This window comes from Danio rerio, chromosome 13 (assembly GCF_049306965.1).
Source record: "Danio rerio strain Tuebingen ecotype United States chromosome 13, GRCz12tu, whole genome shotgun sequence".
NCBI lineage: Eukaryota > Metazoa > Chordata > Actinopteri > Cypriniformes > Danionidae > Danio > Danio rerio.
Genome location: NC_133188.1, coordinates 18,719,574 through 18,743,952, shown reverse-complemented (window position 1 = coordinate 18,743,952; position 24,379 = coordinate 18,719,574). Strand labels below are relative to the sequence as shown.

Sequence of the window (24,379 nt, the reverse complement as noted above, 5' to 3'; positions counted from 1 at the left end):
CGTTGCGTTTTGATGACTTAAAGCTAAAATATTTGTTGAACATACAACTTGCCTAAAGCATTTGCTTAATGTCATTATCTTATTTTTGGTGGAAGTGGCATTTAGAGGCTTTTGCATCTGAACCCTTTATATATACACATTAATGCATTTTATACTATTCATCATAACAAATGATCTACATTACAATAAATAATATTATATATTTTCTATTAACAAACTAGACTACAGAAATTTTAATAATACAGTTTTAAACTGAACTGAGACTCTAAACAATCAAATCATTTTATGTACCTTAAATAGTACAAATAGATGTTCTTACTCCTATTATTTTGATGATTTAATATTTTTTTTTTAAAGTGGAGTAAATTACCTTATTATTAACTGCACTATTTAATAAACAGCTTAATATAATATCAATTAGCTTAACATATTTTTGGTTAAAATGACTGCTATAAAAGTGTTTGTGGCTGCTGTTGCTATGGTGTCGCTCAAGCAGGACTATGGGCCATCTGCCTGCCACTGTGTTTGTTGGAATTCGGGGAGGGAGACAGAAGGATGGGATCTCCTGAAACCGCAAAACTGTTTTAAGAGAATAGCAACAACATTATCGTCAAAATACATTTCTACATAAAACATAATAAGTGGTATTGTCATACATCATCTACAAGATTTAACACATTTATACATTTCATCTTAAACTGGGCTGCAATGGTCGAACAGGGTGATGGATCTTAACGGCAGGGACATTACAAAGACAGCGGACATATACAATATGGTAAAAACAGAGTTAGCATTTGGGCTAATGTGAAGATTGTGGAAAGATGACAACACAGGATTGTTTTTTTTATTATACATATATATTTGTATTTTTTTTACTATATGGAAATTGGAGCGAGGCATTTGCATGGGGAGTGCAGGAGGGGTGCATGAGTGCCAACAAGAGGAAAAGTGATTTTACCAGACCACCGAGAATGAAGAAGACCATGAAAAGGCGTCCAAGAGTGGTTCTTGCATAGACGTCCCCATATCCCACCGTGGACATGGTGACCATTAATAAGTACACACATTCCCAATATGAGAGCGGTTGAGAGTTTTGGAAGTTTTCCCATGGATCCCCTGAGTTTTCCACCTGCGGAGAGTGAAAAAGGCTGTTACACACAAATCCAAACACAATGCTCTACAGCCATCTAACGTCCATACAGAAAATCACAAGGATGAGTTGTGAGAGGAACCAAACTGAGGATTTAGAGGCAATCAGAGTTTCTGCTACCATCTAGTGGCACAGATGCCCTCTGGCACATCCTGATAAAAACTAAACAAAACCAAAACAACACACACAAGATATACAACAAAAACACCCAACCTTTAGATGAACTACAACACAAACCACATACGGCACAAAGGGACAGACGTGTGCTTTTTCCTCCCACGAATCTGCACGTGCACTCCTTTCTTTGTGAGTTTCTCCGGGGTCATGGAGAGAAAGAGAGAGAGAGAATGGGGGGGGACGTGTGTGTGTTTTTTCACTCACCAGATGAATGAATCCTGCAGCAGTGAGCCATGTGCTTATGAAGATGGAACACAGGTTCACCAGCTTGATGGAATTACTGTGAGAGACGAGAGTTACATCACACCTCTCAAAGTGAAACGCATCACACTGACGTACAGATCAGTCAGTCATCTACTGAGGCCAACACACACACGAGCGGGCCGCTTCCAGCCACACCGTTGCTCGCTGGGGTGAACACACAGGTTATCAGCAAATCATCAAGAAGAGGAAGACCGGCGCATGTCTGAACGTTCACACTGCTGCTTTCTACTAGTGATCGGTGCTACAAGTTTTTCATGTTTAAATGAACATTATTAGAACGACTAGTAAAGTTTAACAGACCTCCTGAAGACAGTCTAAACTAGTTTGTGTGAGGGAGATAGCTGTCTAGATGATTAGATTACTTAATCTATGAATCATGTAGTCAATTTGTATTAAGGGTATATTTGGAGTACATAAAAATTGTTGTTGGTTATAAAAATCATTAAAAATCACTGAAATAAATAATTATATTAAATGCTAAACTGTATATGAACAGTTATTTTCTAGTGCAAAAACATTTTACAATGTTGCAATTTGTACATATTTTTTTATTAAATAAATGCAGCTTTCTTGAGCCGGATAAGCTTATTTTAAAGTCCTACTGACCCCAAAGTTTTGATCGGTAGTGTATGTTAAAGTAAATTCAATTATAATTACATATTTGTTGACGATTAAAAAAAATTTCAGCTGTAAACTATATAGGGAACTCTGTTACTTTCACATTGGTATATCTTCATGGCTACAGTTCAGAAAATGTCCAATTAAATTTAAGACTTATTAAATTTAATTGCTAGTTTTAGATACAAGTATGCAAACAGGGAGTTTTTACACTTCAAATAAAAACTAACTGTAAAACTATGTAGTGAAGGGAGTGAATTTTCCCATGGATGGAGAAACACATCCTTTTTGTGTTTAGTGTTAGAAAAACTGGAATAATATGTGTGTGATTGCTTTTTCTGTATGTCAAATTATTTGTTTCCTCAGGACCTATCCAGTCAGGCCAGAGGTCATAGAGACCTCAAGTTATTTGCCATTTTATGTGTTAAATCTTTTAAAGTTAATTCCTTTGTAAGTTGCCAGTTTGGATGTAGATTGAACCAGTTTTGATAAGACGGCTGAGAATACACTCAGCATTGAGTATCAAACAGACTCTTCTTTGTGTGTATGTGTACTATTCCTTTATGGATTATTTCACAGGTCTGGGGTCAGCTCTAAACAGCCTAGTCTGATGTTTGTAGAGATTTTAAGATATTGTTCAGAACTGTATGCACACACATGTGGATTTTTTATTAGTCTGTGTTTTAAATAATCAGGTTAAAACACCTATATGTACTGTATGATGCAGTTAATGACATTATGTGATAGTGTAATTGTTACTATTTAAAAAAAAGATAACTAGTCTCAAACATCCCTAAAGTCTCTACTTGACTTTGGTTATCCATTACGTCACTGTGTTTTGTGTAAATAGGAAGTCAAGTCTGTCACATCATCAACACTCTCTGTCGCTCACGTCACCTCAAATCACCACTCACGCTGAAAACGAATGACTTCCGGTCACTACAAATCACCGTCAATGTGAGCATCCCTACTTCAGCAGCCAATGAGAGAAAACAGAGTGGTGGAAATGTTACGTCGTGTTGACAGTTGTGTCAGTTCGGTGTGATATACCTGAGCAATTTCCTCCAATTGGAAAAAAAAAAAAAAAAAGAAAAACAAGATGGCAGCTAAAATAAATGAAATGTCCAGCAGTTTTACAACCACTGAGTTGGGTGCTGACTGCTTTTTCCCCCACTACCTTTCTGATTCATTGACATATTTACGAAATAGCAGTGAGGTGTCAGGAGGCGCTCATCTGTCATGTGTGTGACAGCCTGCTGGAGGAGGAATCAATCAGAGGCCTGTCTGCTTCACACTCCTGCATTCATCAGGCCTGTTCTCTTACCTACAGCACACTAAATGCACACATTGCGGGATTAAAGTCAAACATTCTGCTCAGCTACGAGCCCTGCAGACTTCTGGTTCAAAACCACAGACCCAAGCAAAAAAAAAAAAAAAGCTGTAGAGACCGCGTGTGTGTGGATGCCAGCCAAGTGGAGCTTTAGAAACTGAGAGTGAGTATGCTTTCGGCCTTACCTTGTTTTTAAGATATTCAAAAACTGTAAAATTTCTGAGAACTGTATCAATCTCAAGGCTCTTAGAAACCTCAGACCTGAAAGAGAAGAGAAAAGAAGACGAGAATAATTCAAATAGAAATTTCCAGATTACTGCATATTGGATTCTACATTATACTGCTTAAAGAGGCACAAATACTTGCTAACTCTAAAATACCATTGGTATCAACATCTTTCATTTAATATACATATACACTGTTCACATAACATATTTCAGATGTTCTTTAAGAGAAAGGGCTTTATTGGTATAAAAAATTCTTAGTAATAACAATAGTGCTGGGCAAAAGTTAATCGCAATAAATTACTTTCTAATTAAAAGTTTGTTTTGTACTGTGTGTACTGTATATATATATATATATATATATATATATATATATATATATATATATATATATATCACACACATGCATGTATATATTTGAGAAACTATTTATATTTAGTAACTTTATATATGCAGAGGTTTTCTTTCCGTTTGCCATGCGGTATCAAATTCCATTAAAACAGAAGTCGAAAGTTAAAAATGACAAAAAATTGCACAAAACTCTGAAGAGCCTGGTGATGTGACATTAATTGTTTTATACTGAAAATTGCCTTCAAGAAGTGCTTCCTTCATCTTATCCATATTTCTTTGCATGTTGAACACACATCGACCACAACAGGAAAAAAAAAACCCTGCAACTGCGTTAATTGCGTTATTAAATATATATGATATAAATTATATATAAATTTTTATATCTATGTAAAGAAATGGTTTTGTATGGTTTTGTTTCTATGTATGTATCACATATACATCATAAAAATATATAATACACAAACATAGATTGTATCAAAACAAACTTTTATTATTGCAATTAATCTTTGCCCAGCTCTAATAAAAACCCTTTGATAAGTCGATAATATTAGTATGTGAAACACTATAATCCATGATAGGGCTGCTTGATATAGGAAAAATCTGATGATGCAATATTTTTCGATTCTGCAATACATTTTGCTATATGAATACATTTTTGAAAAATAATTTGAACAGCTCTATTTGGCACTAATAGCACTATTGTTTTCAGGGGAGTCTAACAGTATTCAGGTACAGAAATTGAATAATGAGTTTTTTGTTTTTGCTTTTTTTTTGTTTTTGTTTTTTTTGCTTTTTCATGTTCCAAGTCCAAATATTAAAAAAAATATTTTAAAAATCTTAGTTTTGTTTCCAACTTAAAAAGAAATAATAATTAGTCTTTAAAATAAGTGTTTAAATAAGAGTTTAAATAGAGTTTTTCCTTAAAACAAGTAAAATTATCTTGTTTTTGCTGTGAAATGTGGACTACTTGACTAGCAACAAGTAATTAATTTTTTTGTTGTTGCATATATACAGTAATTGAATACACAATTCAGACACAACTTTGCGTATCTTGCGATGTGACTATTGCAGATGCGCACATTGCGATATTGATGCTGAAATGATATATCGTGCAGTCCTAATACATTATAATTGACATGATTGGTAATGTATGTATTGTTGCACACATTTTTCAACACAGAGATATTTGGCCAGTGGTTCTCAAACTGTGCAAACTGTGGTACGCATACCACTAGTGTTACGCAGGCATCCTTCTAGTGGTACGTGGTGGAATCACTGAATAATTAAAGTAAAAAAAAAGAACACTTTTAACCCTAAGCGATATGATCAGTAAATTGATTTTAATAGGCTAATTCTTTTGTTTTAATTTAAATTTACTATTGTTTATGTATTCTATCATTTGAAGCTAATCTCCTCCCCATAATTGTAATGGTTGGTGGGGGTGTATCCCGTTTTTTAAATCAAATGTTGACAGGTCACTTGCTTTTCTGACACAAAGCCCACTCTAATGCAGAGTAAGCAGATCTAATTTCTAATGTAAATGTAAATATGTAAACCCAATTCATATATTTTAAAAACAAGTTAATGTTTAGATTTCAAAGATATGCAAATAAGTCATATTTAGATGCCACATATATTTCAAAATTCATCCAAAAATTGTTTATATATGAATATGATGACATATACATTTCCAGTTTTGATGAATAGGCTACTTTATGATAATACTTTACATTTAAATAACAGTTTTCTTTTTACTTTTAGTTAAGCACATTTTAGTTTGAATGTTGACCTTTTATTTAAATTTTACCTGTAAGCATAGTGCAGTGTTAATGTTCAAATTATTTATAATGTTTAAAGTGGCTGATAATAATGAATATTCATAATAATAGTAATTATTCTGCCTTGTTTTTGAACTGTGCAGTGCTGAAGCTGCTTAACTAGGCCTACTACAGTACTGTATTTCAATATTGGTCATTATGGAGGTACCTGGAGAGACAATTTATTTTTGAGGTAGTGCTTGGTGAAAAAAGTTTGAGAAATACTGTATTAGGGAATAGGGTGTTGCTAGACGTGTGGCATGTATGTTTTCTGTTATCATTGCTTTCACAAGTGCAATGTGCAGTGGGTGATTGTCTTCAGAAACATTTTTATTGTGCTGGTTGAAAGTCTCCTTACATTCCAATATTAATGATTTAGGTTAATTATCTAAATGTATTTATAAGTATTTTTATATTTTGCGTAAGGCATAAGACTAAAAATTGTTTTATCCAATTAAAATATCATAATTCATGGTTTTGCTAAGAAGCCCAAAATGTCTGTCAACAAATGTAGATTTGTACATCTGCACAGCCGTCATTTGCACGTCCTCACATGCCACGTTCATGTGCACATGAGAGAGTGACAGGGGTAAAAACAAATGCTGAATCAAAACTTTTTGAAATCCTGAATCAATATTGGAATTATATTGCAATGTTGGTTTAATAGTCACATCATATGGTTCATTTTGGACAATGACAACCTGTGACATGCTCCGTATATTGTTTACATGCTACTTTGAATTTTCGGCCTGAAATAGCATGCAAGCTGGCAAGCTTGTTTTGGGAGCTATGTTTCATGAAATGTGCGCTCCGCTTTAAACTCTGGCTTGTCCAGGAAGACATTTAAATATTTCTTGCATAATGTCTACATATTACATTACTAGAATCAGAATGGTCATTTTTAATTTCAAACTAACTTGAAAATGCAAGATTATGATTTCAAAATCCATAATGACCATTCAGACATCATATAAAACATGTTCTTGCCTTATTTTAAAAGCAATACCACCCATTATGATGATGAATAAATACTTTTCCCCCTCACAATACAGTAACAGGATTTTGTTTCCATTACAGTAATGAGAATTTAGAAAAAGTAATAATATATATGTTTAATCCCCCACCTGTCCTTGATTTCAAATTTAATAAATCATGTGAAATAATCGTTTTTGATGTAATATACTGCTTATGTATTATATGCATATATCTTCAGTATGTATGACAGAGGAGAACGGCTACAGAACACTTGCACCTGGGTGGGTGGGTGGTTTGTGTGTGATGTGGGTGTAGAAATGAGCGCATCAGGAAGCAGATTAGAGAACAGTATCACCTGCTTCAACACACTTCTTACATAAACATTCTTTCTGCTCTGCTTTGAGTCTTACATCCTAGCATTACACTTACAGTACTGACACACAAAACACTATTTTGTTAGATGAAATTGTTGTACCAAATTTGAAGTCTAACAGAAAGAAAGACAAACAGACAGATAGATTTCATTTTTACATAAATATATTTGATATGCACTCATTGCACTGACATTTTGTCAAAAAAGAACAGATGACCTATTTTACCATTAATCGTAGTATTGCAATTTGTATTATTAATTTAATTACAAAAAATATATAATAAGCATTTTCTTTTGTTGTTCTGATGCTCCCTGTAAAGCTTCCTTTGATTGTCACATTGCTTATGACTCCACTTATCAGTTCTACAAGTCCAAAATGTATATATATATATATATGCAGATGAATACTATAAATCGAACTTAGGCTTGTGTATACACTGTTAAAAATGCTGATTTCCACACAATTCCCTTATGTTGTCCCAACATAAATCAATTAACTTAAAGGTTTAGTACAGGGGTCACCAACCTTTATGAAACTGAGTGCTACTTCTTGGGTACCGATTAATGTGGAGGGCTACCAGTTTGATAAACACTTCTCAAATAACAAATTTGCTCAATTTACTTTTAATTATACTTTATGTTTTTGGTAATAATTAATGATATTCATCCATGTGAAGCCACTGATCATGTTAATGATTCTTACAAAAGTTATCAACAATGATTTAACAGGGTAGGAAATACCCTGTATTTAATGTATCAATGTGCAACACTTTATTTTTATATATCTTTGCAAATATTTACATTTTTAAATGATTACTTCTATATTAGATGAAGCTTACTGGTAAGTAGCGCTATAATGAGCTATTTTTAGAACAGGCCTGCGGGAAACACGTGATCCTCGCGGGCTACCTGGTGCCCGCGGGCACCATGTTGGTGCCCCTGGTTTAGTATGTAAGTTTGACACCCAGTGGTTGAACTAGGTATTGCACGTCTGGATCAAAACAAATGCATGCCCAGGTTGCCAGATTAAGGACAGGAGCGAGTGATTTAAACCATGTTCTAAATAAAAGTAACCGCACGCGGTAGAAAGAATATTTTCCATATTAAAAGGAGTTTTTGTCCTGACAAACATCTCAAATTGATATATTAGAATAGGCTTCTATTTCTCACAGGTGAACAACAGAAAACTATGACAATGATCACCTCAAGTAAACCTCATGTGCTTTATTCAGTGTTAAATGTTAACAATGTGAGTTTGACTGCCATTTTACATGACATTTATTGCCAATTACTGAAAGCAGCAGCAAATAGTTCACCTCAGATCTTGAAAATAAAATAAACCACTTGAAACTTTAGAACTAAACACATATAAGTGGTTCAGCATGTACATTTAACGTTATTTAAAGAGGGTTAATATATATTAAATAGATTATAAACCTTACCATGTTGTGAGTGCATATTCTGTGCTTCTGAATGGCTGTATTCAGGTGTCATGTTGTCGTCTGGTGATATTTGGCAAACTGCCCAAATTGCTTATCACTATGTATCTAGTCATAAAGTATCTTGTTAGGACACGCGGTTGCAATGTAGCCTGCTCACCTAATGTTTCTCACCTAAGGAATCTGCTACTGTTCACTTAAGGTCGCATTTTGGTCACAGGCACATGCTTTCAGAGCCTTTCTGAATAAATAAAATACATGGTTTTTCATCAAGGCAACCCTGGGTGCTGAAATTTTACTGGCTGAACTGGCATTAGGCAGGTAAAAATTACCAAAACAAAGCCAGCCTTCCGGCACAGAAAATACATTTTCAAAGCAGAATATCTGACTTCAGCACTGCTTTTCAGATAAACAAGCATGTTCACTTGGCATGCTTCTGAAAAATCTACAAACATATTATGATATTTTTATGCTTTAGAGCAGTCAAAACTTACATAAAGCACCTTTAATAATTGAAAAAAATGTAAGTGATTGAACATAAAACAATTCAGTTGTCTCAAAAAAACAATAGGTAGAATGATAACTAAAACAACTTAAACTACCAGCACTTAACAACTTAAGAAAGCAGCAAAACTTAACTTTTGCAAGCAGCAAAAGTACTTTTTTGAATGTATTTAAAGACAACTGAGAAGAAAAAAAGTTGAACAAGTGTCAGATTCTTAACTCTAAATATCAGATGCCAGAATTCCCACCCTAATTATGACATATAGATGAGGTCTCCACAAAGAAGAGTGCTGCTTCATCAACAAAAATCCCCTGGTTATTCCATTAATTAAGTAAATCAATGATACAAAGCCAATACCTATCATATTATTTTATTTTTGTTTTCTACCATTTTTATATGTTTAAATATGGTAAAGTGCAGATCATTACAGTAAATGACAAATGTCTGAGGGTGGATCCTTATTTGATTAATATTTTGACATTTTATGTTCAGAAATGTAATTTTTTTAGACTTGCATTTTATAGGTATTCGTTATTTAAAAGTTATATAAATTATAAAAAAAAATACTTCTTGTCTCACCATATCCATAATCGGTAACAATAACACCCTCAAATGACAAAATACAGAAATATCGAGAAAAAAAATGCAGTTATTAAAAATCAATTCAGAATCGAAACATATACTTTTTCCCTTTTTAATATCTGTACTGTTATTCTTGCTTTATGCTAACGTTGCAGTTACTGCAAACCAATTCATAATCAAAATAAGTGTCTCTATAAAACGGTCTTACCCCAGTTAGACAGGACATGAAGGAAATAAAAAAGAGAGTTCTGGCTATCACCATCTTTGCCATCTCCAGTCTTCACACGGTAACCATTCTGAAACAGGTCACCGCATGACTTCTTGCGTCGACGGCTCTCTTGAACAGTTTCAGTGACCAAAGCACCCCGTGGGCCCCGAAACACTAGCAGCTTGCTGGAGATCATGATTCTTTCTCCTTTAAAGCTCCAGAAACACAAGCTCTGGATCAAAACAATCCAAAAACGGGAGATGCTAGCACCGGAATGTGTCTGTTGAACAACACTAAGGACCATTCAAGCCTAGACAGCAACACCTGTCAGTGGATCAAAATTTGATTGCAGCTTCAATCTCTGACGTATTTGTTCTGATCTTTTCAGTATTAAACGCCCACGCTCGAATCTTCACTCTGACCCCCTGTCTAAGTGAGGTGACAAGCTTTTGTATACAGCAAAACCTTCTAGAGATTTAGATCTGCTAAAATGAAAAAAAAAATGAATTAATAACAGCGATTGTACTTGCAGTTCTATCATGTTGTGTGTGTTTGTGTGTGTGTGTGTGTGTGTGTGTGTGTGTGTGTGTGTGTGTGTGTGTGTGTGTGTGTGTGTGTGTGTGTGTGTGTGTGTGTGTGTGTGTGTGTGTTTTGAACAGACTGCTATAACGCCGTGCAGTAGGATTGTTGAGTTGGACTATAAAAGATAATATATTTCATGCCAATAATTGCTTTCTAAATGAAGTGCTGCAATCCTGCTGTTGAGCTCATCTGTATTCACTGTACTTCAAAGTTGTGTTCCTGATAATTTCATGTAGCGTTGCTCTCCTGCATTCTCTTGCATCTGCAACAGATACATCAAAACCTACTCCAAAATCTGGAGAGCTTTCTGCTTTTCAGATCTATAAAGTGATGGTTCAGCTAAAATTTAAATTCTGTCATTGAATTATCACCTCTAATGCAGTAAGACAGTTTTTGGGGGGAGTTAAATAATCAATATTGGCACATATACCAGTAATATGACTAACTCAAAAATATGTAAATCACATTAAATTATTTCTTTAAATATCCTTCTATAAATTGTACTGTTGGTTGGTCAAAGACGATGTGTCCCATTACATGTAGCATCAAATCAAAATTGCAAAAGAGTTTTCATTTAGATTTGAAATGAGGAATCTGCTTTAGTACTTCAAAAAACAAAAACAAAACAAACTGCCATTAAGTGCAATAGTCTAAACATCATTATTCAAATAAATGTGCACTTTCTATTATGTTCCAGGATTCATTTGAATACTTTTCTTCCATAAAGTTGCAAAATAAATAAATAAAATTAAATGTGTGCAGTTTTTTGAAAAACTGTGCACTTCACTATCTATAGTCACTTTTTCACTAATGTGCCAAACCGCTCTAAGAACATAAATGAATAAATATCATTAGTTCATGTTAGTTCATAATAATTCACAGTGCGTTATCGAATGTTAACAGGCACAACTTTGGATTTTAATCATGCATTAGTAAAGGTTGAACTTTGATTAATAAATGCTTTACAAGACTATTCATTCATTCATTCATTTATTTTCTTGTCGGCTTAGTCCCTTTATTAATCCTGGGTCGCCACAGCGGAATGAACCGCCAACTTATCCAGCAAGTTTTTACGCAGTGGATGCCCTTCCAGCCGCAACCCATCCCTGGGAAACATCCACACACACACTTATACACTACGGATATTTTAGCCTACCCAATCAACCTGTACCACATGTCTTTGGACTGTGAGGGAAACCGGAGCACCCGGAGAAAACCCACGCGAACGCAGGGAGAACATGCAAACTTCACACAGAAACGCCAACCGAACTGAGGCTCGAACCAGCGACCCAGCAACCTTCTTGCTGTGAAGCGACAGCACTACCTACTGCGCCACTGCCTCGCCCATTATTCATTCATACTTAATGTTAATAAATACATTATTTAATGGACCATTATACTACAGTGTTACCTTATTGTAAACTGAATGGCATTTTATGTCATTCTATATTGTCCCCTTCTGTTATATTAATGGCCAAATCAAGCCACAAACAGAGGGCAGCCCAGTTGGATTTTTACCACCACATTCAGCCACATACCCAGTATGTATAGATCTGCGGATTTATACATTTACAGTCTTTACCCATGAACCTTTAGTGAACCTGCTAGCATGTTTCTGGACTGTGGCACAGACGGCTGTAGGAGCAGGATTCAGGAGAGTAGGCCAGCGCTGTTCACTGAAGCAGGCTTAATGGACATGTGTAGCATAGACAGATGCTCATTCAGACTCTTTCATTCACATCTGCAGCCTTACAGAGCGACAGACCATCACGTGTTACGCTCACAGACCACTGGTGCTTTTTCTCAATCAGGGAATACTGAACATGTGTAAAAGGGGATAAAGGGCTGCCGGGATTACGTGTCACTGCCTTCTCCCAGAATGCATCTGTGCGAGTCTTGCCACGTGAGAAAGGGCTCTATACATGAAAGAGGCTTAAAGCGTAAATTAGTTTCCTTCACTGATTTCCCTTCCTCGGGTCATGCAACTCATATGCTTCACTGACAAGCTTCTAGTTTTGTAAATTCAAGTCATCCATGTTCTGTAGCACAATACTGAATGACACCACTAGATGGCAGTGGAACTTATAGTATTATCTACACTCGAAGATGGACTACAAACATTGATATTTTAAGACAGTGTGCGCAGATCTTTGAGATGCAATTCAGGGACATATTGTAGATCAGTGGTCAAAATACCACAAACATTTCACTTATGATTGTATGTTTATTTTTAATAAAACAACTTAATCAGGAACAGCAAAATTTGGAGAGTATAGCATGAAAACAAGGATATCTGCAACCTAAAAACCTTTTAGGTCTAATAAATTTTTATTTTTTAGTCTTTAAAAATTGTTTAAAATATCCTTTTAAACTTTTCAAAAAGGTGTACAGGGTTTTTTATGTGTATGTATGCATTAATTATTATGTGTATGTAGAGCAGATCAGAACAACAGACATATTGAAAATTGTGCAATGAGTAGAATACTCAACAATTGCATTAGCAATTAGCAATTGATATTAGCAACAGTAATTTCCGAGTTTTTTTATGTATTTAGGTCCCTGTTATAAAAATGGTACTCCGTAACTTCAACTTAGAGGTTTGTTTAAAGGCAGGTGGCAATTCAATGACATTGTCAAATGAACTATTGTATTGTACTTATCTGTGAATTTATTGTACAATCTTTTCATTATCCGCACCACTCCTAAAATGTTACGTGACACACTGTTAAAAAAAATAATAATAATAAAATAAAAAACTTACTGCTGCCAATTTTTTTGTTGAATTAACTAAACTGCTTATGTAATCTCAACTTGTCAGTCAAACTGACAAAACATATTAAGTTTAAGCATGTATAACTAAAAAACTTATTGAAATGAGTAAAAATAACATAACAAAAAATATGTGTTGTCATGACTTTTTCTACAGTGCATACAGTCCATCTATAAATAGGAAATTGCAGCCACCATCAAATTACAGGTGACAGCAGGACAATGACCGTATTAACAATGGCAGTGTAACGCTCAATACTTTAAATAGGTAAAAATGTAGAGATTTTTTTTTTTTAATTCTGCAATACTACTCAGCAAAGATACATGCAACAACATATTTTTGCACTGCTACAAAGGTTTTCTTTGAACTGAAAAAAAAAATGTTCTTTTAAAATTTTCATAAATTAAAAAAAAAAACTTTTAAAAAATGTCAAAAGGCACCTATGATGAAAATCCACTTTTGAAAAGCTGTTTGGGGCAAAACCGTGGCGCAGTGGGTAGCACATTTGCCTCACAGCAAGGAGGTCGCTGGTTCGAGCCTCAGCTGGGTCAGTTGGCATTTCTTTGTGGAGTTTGCATGTTCTCCCCGTGTTCGCTTGGGTTTCCTCCGGGTGCTCCGGTTCCCCCCACAAGTCAAAAGACATGTAGTATAGGTGAATTGGGAACGCTAAATTGTCTGTATCCCAGTGATGGCAGCTGGAAGGGCATCCGCTGCGTAAAACATGTTGGCGGTTCATTCCGCTGTGGCGTCTCTGGATTAATAAAGGGACTAAGCGGAAAAGAAAATAAATGAATGAATGTAAGCTGTTTGGACAGAACTGTCTGTATGTATAGTGTCTACAGTCATATTGGAGTGTTATAAACCCAACAAGTCTCTTTTTTTTAAGTTTTCTGACGTTAGAATAGGACCTAAATCCCAGTGATTATGAGGTCCACTGCAACGTGACGTAAGAGTGTGGTTTTCCCTGTCCACCGACTGACAGACGCCATGTTTCTATAATAACATATATTCAAATCAAAAATTATTTTGCAAATAAACTTGAAAAAAATGTTTTTTTACAAATCTCTGTGACTTCTATAAGTTTAAAATGTTTTTAAAATAGAGCATGTTTGTAATAAAGACTGTAAAATTTTATTGTAATTCTTAACTGATATAATCACCACGGCCACATGGTCTCAATAAATATTAACGAGTCTGTGTGTGTACCGCTAATGGCATTTGTGCGAGACTCATCATCAGACTCATCTGAATTATCCCCCCCCAATTTATTTTTCCCCCAATTTCTGTTTAACGGAGAAAATATTTTTTTCAATACACGTCTAAATATAATAGTTTTAATAACTCATTTCTAATAACTCATTTATATTATCTTAGCCATGATGACAGTAAATAACATTTTACTGGATGTATTTCAAGACACTACTTTACAGCTTAAAGGCTACTACACACCGAGACACTTTTCGTTTGCGTTTATTGTCAGCGTTTTACGAGATGTTTTTTCGCATTCAAACCCAAGCGATTTTCACTGCCGTCAAGCATAAGATTATGCAAAATCACTCCTTGACAGTAGATGACGCTAGACAACTTTAAGCTTTCGACACCCGCTTGTAACACAGAAGAAGAGGAAGAGAGGAAGTTCCCACTCTTGTTGATAAAGTTACTGGTGACTCAAACAAGCATAGATGATTCAAGCAGCAGCTCCTGCTCTAGCGATGAAGAAATGATTATTGTTCACAGAGCAATAAGCAAATCCACGTTAATTTCGCCTCTGGGCATTTTCTTTAATGTGCGCTCGCATTGACAGTTTTGCACTTGAGCGCCTCCAAGTGATGTTTACTTTAACTTCAGCAGCTCCGTGCATGTGAACAAAAGTGCCAACCTGATTGGTGGAGAAGGTTTTAATGCGGCACGTCAAAAAAAAAAAATAAATAAAAATAGCAGAGGCATTTTTTTAAATGATGCTTTTGCGCCTGGCGTTTTGCGCATTGTGAGATTGGTTGGTGGGGAGAAGCAGCTCATTTGCATTTAAAGCCACAGGCTATAAGAACAGCTACACTGTACTCAGACACAGAAATGGGCAAATTCTGGAGGCTACAATAAATAATATGATGTGTATTTTGAGCAGAAACTTTACAAACACAATCTGGAGACACCAAAGGCTTGTAAAATCTTGTAAAATGGGCAAAACAGGAGCCCTTTAAAGAAGCAAAACTGTTTTTAAATTTGATAATAAAGAAATGTGACAATGGAAACATCAATAGGTTGAACAAGTTGAAAATCTTAAAGAACATTATCTAGAAAAACTCACAATAGTTTACTTACAACACTTAAACCTTGCAATAGCCTTTATAACTTTTATTATTTTTTTAGGTAGGTAATTTTCAGACAGACCATGATCAGAAAAAAGCAAATAAATGAGGCACATAATTTTAACAGCCCAAAAATAACAATAAAACTGCTCTACTCATGTACATACCCTTCATAATTTACACAAGTGTACCTCTGAAAAGACACTGTAATTGCTGCCTACTCTACCTCTACTCAAACTTAAAAAACATCTCCATCTCCAAGTCAAGTACCTGTTATTAATTAATTGCAGGGATGAAGGCAGCTAGTGCAGTATAAACAGCCTCATATGCAACCCTTGTGTTTGACAATACTCTCCTACACTACATTCTGAAGATTAATTTCTATTTCCCAGAACAGGGTCTTGGCATAACACATTCTCTGTTGCTTTAATCAAAGTCCAAGGAATGAGATAGCCAAGGTTCACTTATGTGCCAAGGTCTTTAACGGTCTCTATAGAAGCAGATTTAATTAAGATCAATCATAGTTTGCTTAACAGTGTGGGGACAGGGGGTCCGGCAGTTTAGTTAATTTAGCTGCATTTAAACCCATCACACAACGCATATACAGAACACCAACATTTAATCAAACAGTAAATAGTATTATGTTTCAATTTTCCAAATGTTTTAAAGGGGGGTTTGATATGATCAAGACTTTGTAGCCTTTAAAAACACGCACAGTTCAATGACATATAGTAAAGTTAAGTCAAAATTATTAGCCCTCTTGGGAATTTTTTTCTTTTTCAACATTTCCCATATTATGTAAGCAAGGAAATTTGTACAGTATATAATACAATATTTTTCTTCTGGAGAAAGTGTTATTTGTTTTATTTTAGTTAGAGTAAAACAGCTTTAATAAAATATATATATATATATATATATATATATATATATATATATATATATATATATATATATATATATATATATATATATATATATTAAGGTCAATATTATTAGCACCCTTAAGGAGTATTTCTTTTTAATGGTCTCCAGAACAAACCATCATTATACACTGACGTGCCTAATTACCCTAACTTGCCTTATTAACTTAATTCACTTCTTAATCTAAATCTTTAAATTGCACATTAAGCTGAATAATAATGTCTTGAAAAATAATTTGTAAAATGTTACGTACTGTCATCATGGCAAAGATAAACTAAATTAGTTATTAGAAATTAGTTATTAAAGCTATTATGTTTAAAAATTTATTAAAAAAATCTCTCCATTGAACAGAAATTAGGGGGAAAATATACATATTACTGAACTGTTTCTTAAAACTATAATCAACATCCTGTATTGTTATAATTTATGACAATTGTATAAATAAATGCAATTTTTAATACAAGGGAAAGTAATATTTTTTAAAAATTTAACAAACCACCAGTAGATGGTAGTAAATACTAGTATTAAAGAATGAGTCATTTAAATAATGCATACAAAGGGCACATGGTCTAAAGCAGTGGTTCCCAACCTGGGGTCCGTGAAATCAAAAGGCGTGAAAGAGAAACCATTAAAGAGACAGCGAGAAATATTCCTACTGCCGCCTGTTTTTATCATTAATCAAACAACGAGAAAATTCCTTACTAGTCTTGACTGAAGGACTGCTGTAGCTAAAGTGTTTTTCTTACAGTGAAGATGCTTAAAGCACAGTACACACACATACAGTATATATATACATATATATATATATATATATATATATATATATATATATATATATATATATATATATATACACACACATACAGTATATATATATATATATATATATATATATATATATATATATATATATATATATATATATATATATATATATATATATATATATATATATATATATATATATATATATATATATATATAAAGAAAAAAGGTTGGGAACCACTGGTCTAAAGTACACTGCATGCGCACTAAGGACTTGTCTTAATAAACTTTTATTATTTAAAAAATGGGGGGGAAAAAGGGTTATTCTATTAATGAGTTATGGGTGTGTTTTGGGCTGACATGTATTTAACCAATCACCCCCTATTTGCTTTACGAGGGAATTGTGGTTACACAATGAAGCATTTGCTGTTTTGTAAGCAGAAAAATTGAATGCTTAACTAGTGAGAAAACGAATTACTTGTGTGGGAGGTTAAAGTGAGAAGACTATCCACGTAACATGCTTTTTAATTTACAATGGCACTGACTTAAATCAGCTTTTAGTTAGTCAGTAGAGCGGTTTATTTAAGTTGCCTCAAAATAGCAAAGCATCAACAAAGTGTCTTAAAAATACCTCCCTTTCAGATTAGCACGTCTATGGACACGCAAATGCATTTGCTATCTAAACAATGTGGTTTAGGAGGTGAAAATGATTGTACCTGGTGTATAATAGGGTCTAAAATGCCTAAATAAACACAGCAATCATTTTCCCAAATGACTCACTCAAAAAACAGATTCATTCTCCAACAAAAGGCTACTTTATGTTGCTAAGAAATGGTCTGCTGTGGCTTTGTTTAGGGAAACAGACAATCCACAGCCTAAAAAAACCCCACTTTGTTTTATGAATTGTTGCATAAAATCAATATCACATTTTGCTAATGCACAGTCATACTGTTTATTGAAATATTAATATTATATAACCTTAATTTAAAGCCTGCATGCTTTAAATAAGATTTGCCATTTAGACCCATTGAAATTGCTGTATAAGATATGCACTAAACTTTTCTGCAAATGTAAGTATTTTCTAGCACCTGTTGTGCAAAGGCATAAATCACCCTAAAAGTATTTGCTCTCAGTTAAAATGCATCTGAACAAAACACTTCGTGGTAAAATTGTATTTTTCCAGATCAATTGTAAACTATTTATTAATGAACATTTACAACATTAAAAACAAAAACAAAAAAACAATAATTTTCACAACAAAAATAAATAATTTTTTGTACTTTCAATATTTTTTTCTTGGACAATGTGAAAACCCACCAACTCAGAGATAAAATTATTGAAATTATACTATAAAAAATGCGCTTGTTATAGTTGGCACAGCATCAAAAACTAAGAATCTTTAGTTTCATTTTTAAACATTTAAAACATTTTCAGATCACTGTATATTTAAAAAATTGAATGGTTGTTCGCTTTTTAGGATTCTATCAGTTTTATATGTTGATTGCTGTAGCAAAGCAATGCTTTACCACTATGATGGGTATCCTTGTCGCAAATTCATAAGTAACTGTTGCTCAAAAACATCTGTCATTTAATTTTTTTAATAAATAATATATATATATATGCATACATACATACATACATACATACATTCAAGCATACACACACACACATATATGTGTGTGTGTATGCATGTATGTATGTATATATGTATTATGTATTTCAAAACATGTTCAACTTGGTCAAATTGATCTGAATATTAAAAATAAACAATTTAATAAACAAAGTATCTATAAATTCATGACTTCATTGGATACGTCAAATCTTTAAAGTATTTGTGTTTTAGCAGTGAATCATACCAGTACACAAAAACAATATTTACATTAATTTTAAAAGAGAATTCTTCCATTTTTATTAAAGAAATCCAGCCATCATCAGAGTGCAGTCAATCCTTTAATAGTCTAGGCCAAGAATGATCTTATGGTCTATGATACTTCATTGCTCTGGAAACAATGGACACATTTCTAGTCCCCATTTGAAGAGGCTTTCGAATTGGAAAAGCCTTCATTACTCTGTGGTGATGCAATCGGCTTCAAATGTGGCCTTTGAAAGATGCAGCTTCTGAAACGGGGAGCAGCTTATACTTTTTTTTGTGCTGGTGGAAATGTAGAGACGCATGGTTATCCTTAGTCCCAAGGGCCTGACAATTCAACATTTATTACACTGTTCTCTAAAAGCTCTTTTTTTCTGAGATTACTATACCTCTGTTGTGCTGTATATCATCATTATTATATAACAATATGATCGCTGTTGTTTCTTTCATTCAGAGTTTGCTGAACTGATGATGTAGGACACGTGGCTGATGTTGCTCTAAATTTCATACGCCGGTTGTTTCACAGTCTTTCATCATGTCTGAGAATATGTCTCTGTGTGCTGCGAGAGCACTCTTTGGTCTTTGAGACGCTTTTATTCTGCATGACAGGCTCATACCACATCCCCAAATGTACTCGGAGTGCACAGTTATTATGTGAAATGCATACCAAGTCATATCAATACTTCACACTATTTCAATATTTCAAAGTCAGTATAAAATTGATAATAGTGTCATATTGTTAAAGAATACATGTTAATGGTAAGTGTGCCTTGCTCACTACAGCTAAAGTTCAACAGAAAGTGTACTTTTCTTAATTCACATAGTTACTTTCTTTATTTTAATTACATCAAAAGCTTTCTAAAATTAAATTCTGACACATTAACTTGCTGTTAATTTGGAATATAGCTCATATTTGGCATAAAATAAATTCATTTGACTTGGTTTGTATTTTTGTTTCTGAAAATGTACCCTTATATACATTTATAGAGAGCGCCAAATACGTCCCTAGAGCTACGTTTCTTTGCAGTTTTTGTTTTCACGAATCCACCAGAGGCCGCTGTGTATGCTTTTACAGATGCCAAATTTGTCTTGCGAGTGCCATTCGCGCCTGATGTTCTTGCGTAAATCCACCAGAGGCCACTGTGGATTGACTAAATGACAAAAAAATCCCTAAACCCAACCAATAGTGTTTACAAAAGCACCGATTGACCTGCCCACCCACTAACCAAAACCCAACTGACAGTTTTTAAATGCAATCGAAAAAAAAGAAAAGCCCCAGCATGAGTTTTACTACGTTTTCAGATTTTACCACATTCTCACTTTGTTTTTACTTGTTTATTTTATTTTTTGGCTTCTGTTTTTGTCTACCCAGCTTTCTGGAACTGTTTTTCGCCATGAACGTAGTCACACACTCAATGAGAGAATGTGCTCCCTGCGGGAACAGACAGAAACCAAGATGGCAGGCAAGAGCTGTACATTTCTGCGATGGAACTATTCTCATTATTTGGAAGGAAAAGGGCAATGTCTCAGTGGACAGTGATTTTACTTAACTAATAAGACAAAAAGCACAAAAGTAGCAAACCAATTGTTTTAAACTTTCAATAATCTGTAATTATGGACTGCAAAGCTCTGGGGTCAGGAAGTTCTCAGAAGATAAAATGACCCTAAAATATAATTATTTGATGTGTTTTTTAAAAGTAAATTAGGTGTCAGTTATACAGTGCATTGTTAATATTAAAGTTCCTGTATTAACCTGAAGCCTCAGCCTGGTCATAAAAAGCAATTCAAACATCAACTCAAAAGTAACATAATTCATTACTTTCCATAAAAAACAACCAAGTAATGCAACTAGCAAATTTTTGGAGGGAATGACTCAATATTGTAATGCATTACTATCAAAAGTAACTTTCTCCAAAATTGGTGATCAATATATTATGCAATACCAATAAAAGCTATTTCTTTTACAAACAAAAAGACAGTGTTTTTAAAATAAATAGCTTTTATACACTACACTCTAAAAATGACATAAATTTGGGTTAAGAATGAACAAACACATCTGTTTTTTTTTTTTTTTTTTTTACATATTTAAACCAACAGTTTTGTGTTATTTTTCATATTATTCTTACACCAGGGAGCCCAAAATTATTGGTATGAATGATTTCTGGCTTGTACTTTTCTGGAGGTGTACTTAAGCACATACAGTGCTCAAGTACACGGCTCACAAATCTTTTAAAATCGTATTTTTAATAGGAAGCTATACAGTACTATATTTGTGCATATACATTAGATTAGTCAGTACTGAACGGAAATCTGGAGCTTATCTAACAAAATAACTTACAATAACGGTCCAAAAACTAGTACACCAAAATCTGTTATAGAAAAGTATCAAATGCAAATTTTAAAAAAGAGGAAAAAAAAAAGAAAGAAAGAAAAAAACTGTTGAAATTTAGTAGGTTATAATTTTTTTTCAATATTTTGAATTGTGAAATTTGAATTGTATTATCTTTCAATTTTTAAATATGTTTGGTGACTAAAATATTATTTTAAAAAACACATCTGTTTAATAAATTTGCTTTGTTTAAATGCACCAAAATACATTGCCTATATTCACAGAGAAATGGATACAAATACTTATTTTCAAAATGGGGTGTACTCAATTATGTTGGGCACTGTATATTTCAAGCCCAAAATATATACCACAGAGGTATGAATAATTTGGGGCTTGACTGTAAATTGTGCAGTTGTTTTATCAAAACAAAGTAATTCTGAAAATTGTAAAATATTACAGTTTTGAATGAACATTTCCTACATTTAAAGTAGGGCTACATAATATATATCGTTTCAGCATCGATATCACAATGTGTGCATTCATATTACTCACATCGCAAAGATATACAATGTTGAGTTGACTTTGCAGTGAAAGATTTAAATTTACATGTACAAAAACAAAGTGTGTACGGTTTAATTCACTTTTATCTTTGCTTTGTTGCATTTATCTATGCTTGTAGTTTATTTTTTACAATTTATGAATGATTCACTTACCTACAGAATTTACGCAGTCAATCAAAATTCAATAAATACGGTTGCACTTTAGACAAATTCTCTCTATTAACTAGTTGCTTATTAGCATGTATGTTATTTTAGATATTGGCTGCTTATTAGTCCTTAGAAAGCACATGTTCTGTATGATTTTATTCTAGATCCCTAATCCTACCCAATACCTAAACTACCTTAATAACTATTAATAAGGAGCAAATTAGAAATTTAATGAAAAGTCAAATGGTTTGCTAAGAGCGAAAACCTTAAAATAAAGTGTGACCAAAAATGATTTCCAAGTAGAACAAAGTATATTGCACTATATTAAAGACTATAGAATATAGTATACTTTTGAATAGGTAAAAGTGTAACAGTCAATATGGCAAATAAAGCCCCGCCTTTTAGTACAGGACCCAATCAGACAATTCTCCAGGGGAGAGGCTCAGACCAGACATGCATTTCTGCAGATTTTGTGTAATACGAACATTTAGAAATGAAACTAAAGAGACAGTTTTTGTTTAATTGTATTGGTTATTCGTAAAATGGAATTTAATTGTAAGCTTGGCAAGCAGTTCTGAAGGATTTGATGTTTCCCTATTAAAAAAAAATGCCTGGGCATACAACCCGAGGCATTTCAAAGATGGTCGCCAAGTAAAATAACTTGCCTAAAGAGACTTTGAATATATATTTCAGAAAAACTAAATATCGCTATGTCAGATTGTTCCAGTATCGTGCAGGCCTATTGTAAAATGTAATTTATTTCTATGATGGCAAAGCTAAATTTCCAGGCTAAAAGAAAATTCAAACTAAAGTCTTCAGACTAGAATCCTGTAATGATTTATTGCTGTTGCTCTTCCGAGCATCAGGTGAGTCAGTGCTGTTGTGTAAACACTAGACGATGATGCCTGAAATTGTAGACATCTGTGAAATGACATCTGTGAGGTTAGGCAACACACTCCTGATTATAAAATTGGTTTTGCTCCAAATAATTATCCCCCTAATGTTTTGGAGCTTTTCAACAAGTTCAAACTTCCTAAACATTTGGACAGCGCAAGCAAACGAGTGGTTGTTTACATATGCTGCACAGCCAAACAGCTGTTATTAGGTGGATGCTGAAGGCAGCTTTTATTTGATTTTCATTTGCTGCTTTGGCTGTGAGGAACACTATTAAAATGACAGATTTTTGTGATGAACTTCTGCTTTTCTAATGCATTATTTAAAAAGGGCACCGTGGCAGAGGATGACAGTTCTCTAAAGCTGGCTACTGATGTGTTTAATTATTAACTTAGGGATTTTGAAGTGTTTAAAAAAAAGAGCGGTAGTTGTTTTGGAAAGTACTAATGATGCAGGTGGTGGAACTGTTATGCACAGTTGTGTTTACATTGTCTGTGTATGTATACAAGCAAGTGAGGCTGCTTCCTAACCTTGTTTTTAACACACATACAAAACCAGACACACACCAGTCACTTTACACTATAGTTGTGTCTCACCTGTCGCTCACCCCGATCTGACACAAATGTATTGTGATGGAAAATCATTATCATCAGACTTTGCTTACTCGCCTCACTGGCTTCTCCAAAATCAGCATAACATAGAAACAAACACTTTTCCTTTTACCAAAAGTGACCCTTCTGTTACACATTCTGTAACAATACACACCGTTTGCCGGTAGAGTAAGGCCTCCAAACCACAATGAATAAAAACCACAAAAAATAATATCACAGATGATATAATGACAAGTGCTGTGCGAGACATTTTTTTTTTTACTTTAGCATAAAAACACAAGTGATTAATTCATTGTCCTTCAGAACTACAGTATCCTTAAGACTTCATACAGTTACAACATATAATAAGATTTGACTAACACTTTAAAATAAGGTTCCATTAATTAATAGTAAGAGAAAAGAATGAATAACGCTGGTACAGCATTTATTAACCATAGTTAATGCTAGTTTTATCATTAAAGAGCCCCTATTATGGGTTTTTGAAAATGAAAACAGCTCTCTAAGTGAATAAAAACATCCAGATGAGGTTTAAATCTAAAAATGCACCTTGTTTAGAACTATTGATTCTTTAGTGAAATAGTCGACTCGGGAGTCGAATAAACGAATCA

General features: G+C 33.8%; 1 protein-coding gene across 50 annotated transcripts in view; it reads right to left on the bottom strand.

Annotated features, from left to right (window-relative positions):
• kcnma1a (potassium large conductance calcium-activated channel, subfamily M, alpha member 1a) overlaps positions 1-24,379 on the bottom strand; it is a 368,370-nt gene that overhangs the window by 128,619 nt on the left and 215,372 nt on the right. For all 50 annotated transcript variants that reach the window (XR_012388642.1, XR_012388643.1, XR_012388644.1 and 47 more), the window contains exons 6-8: positions 3,725-3,800; positions 1,532-1,607; positions 959-1,129 (exon numbers count right to left, since the gene is read on the bottom strand). Coding sequence is in view for 41 of the 50 variants with exons in the window: in XM_009307243.5 (XP_009305518.1) it covers positions 959-1,129; positions 1,532-1,607; positions 3,725-3,800 (323 nt within the window). In the remaining 9 variants the exon portion in view is untranslated. The remainder of the gene's footprint in view (positions 1-958; positions 1,130-1,531; positions 1,608-3,724; positions 3,801-24,379) is intronic.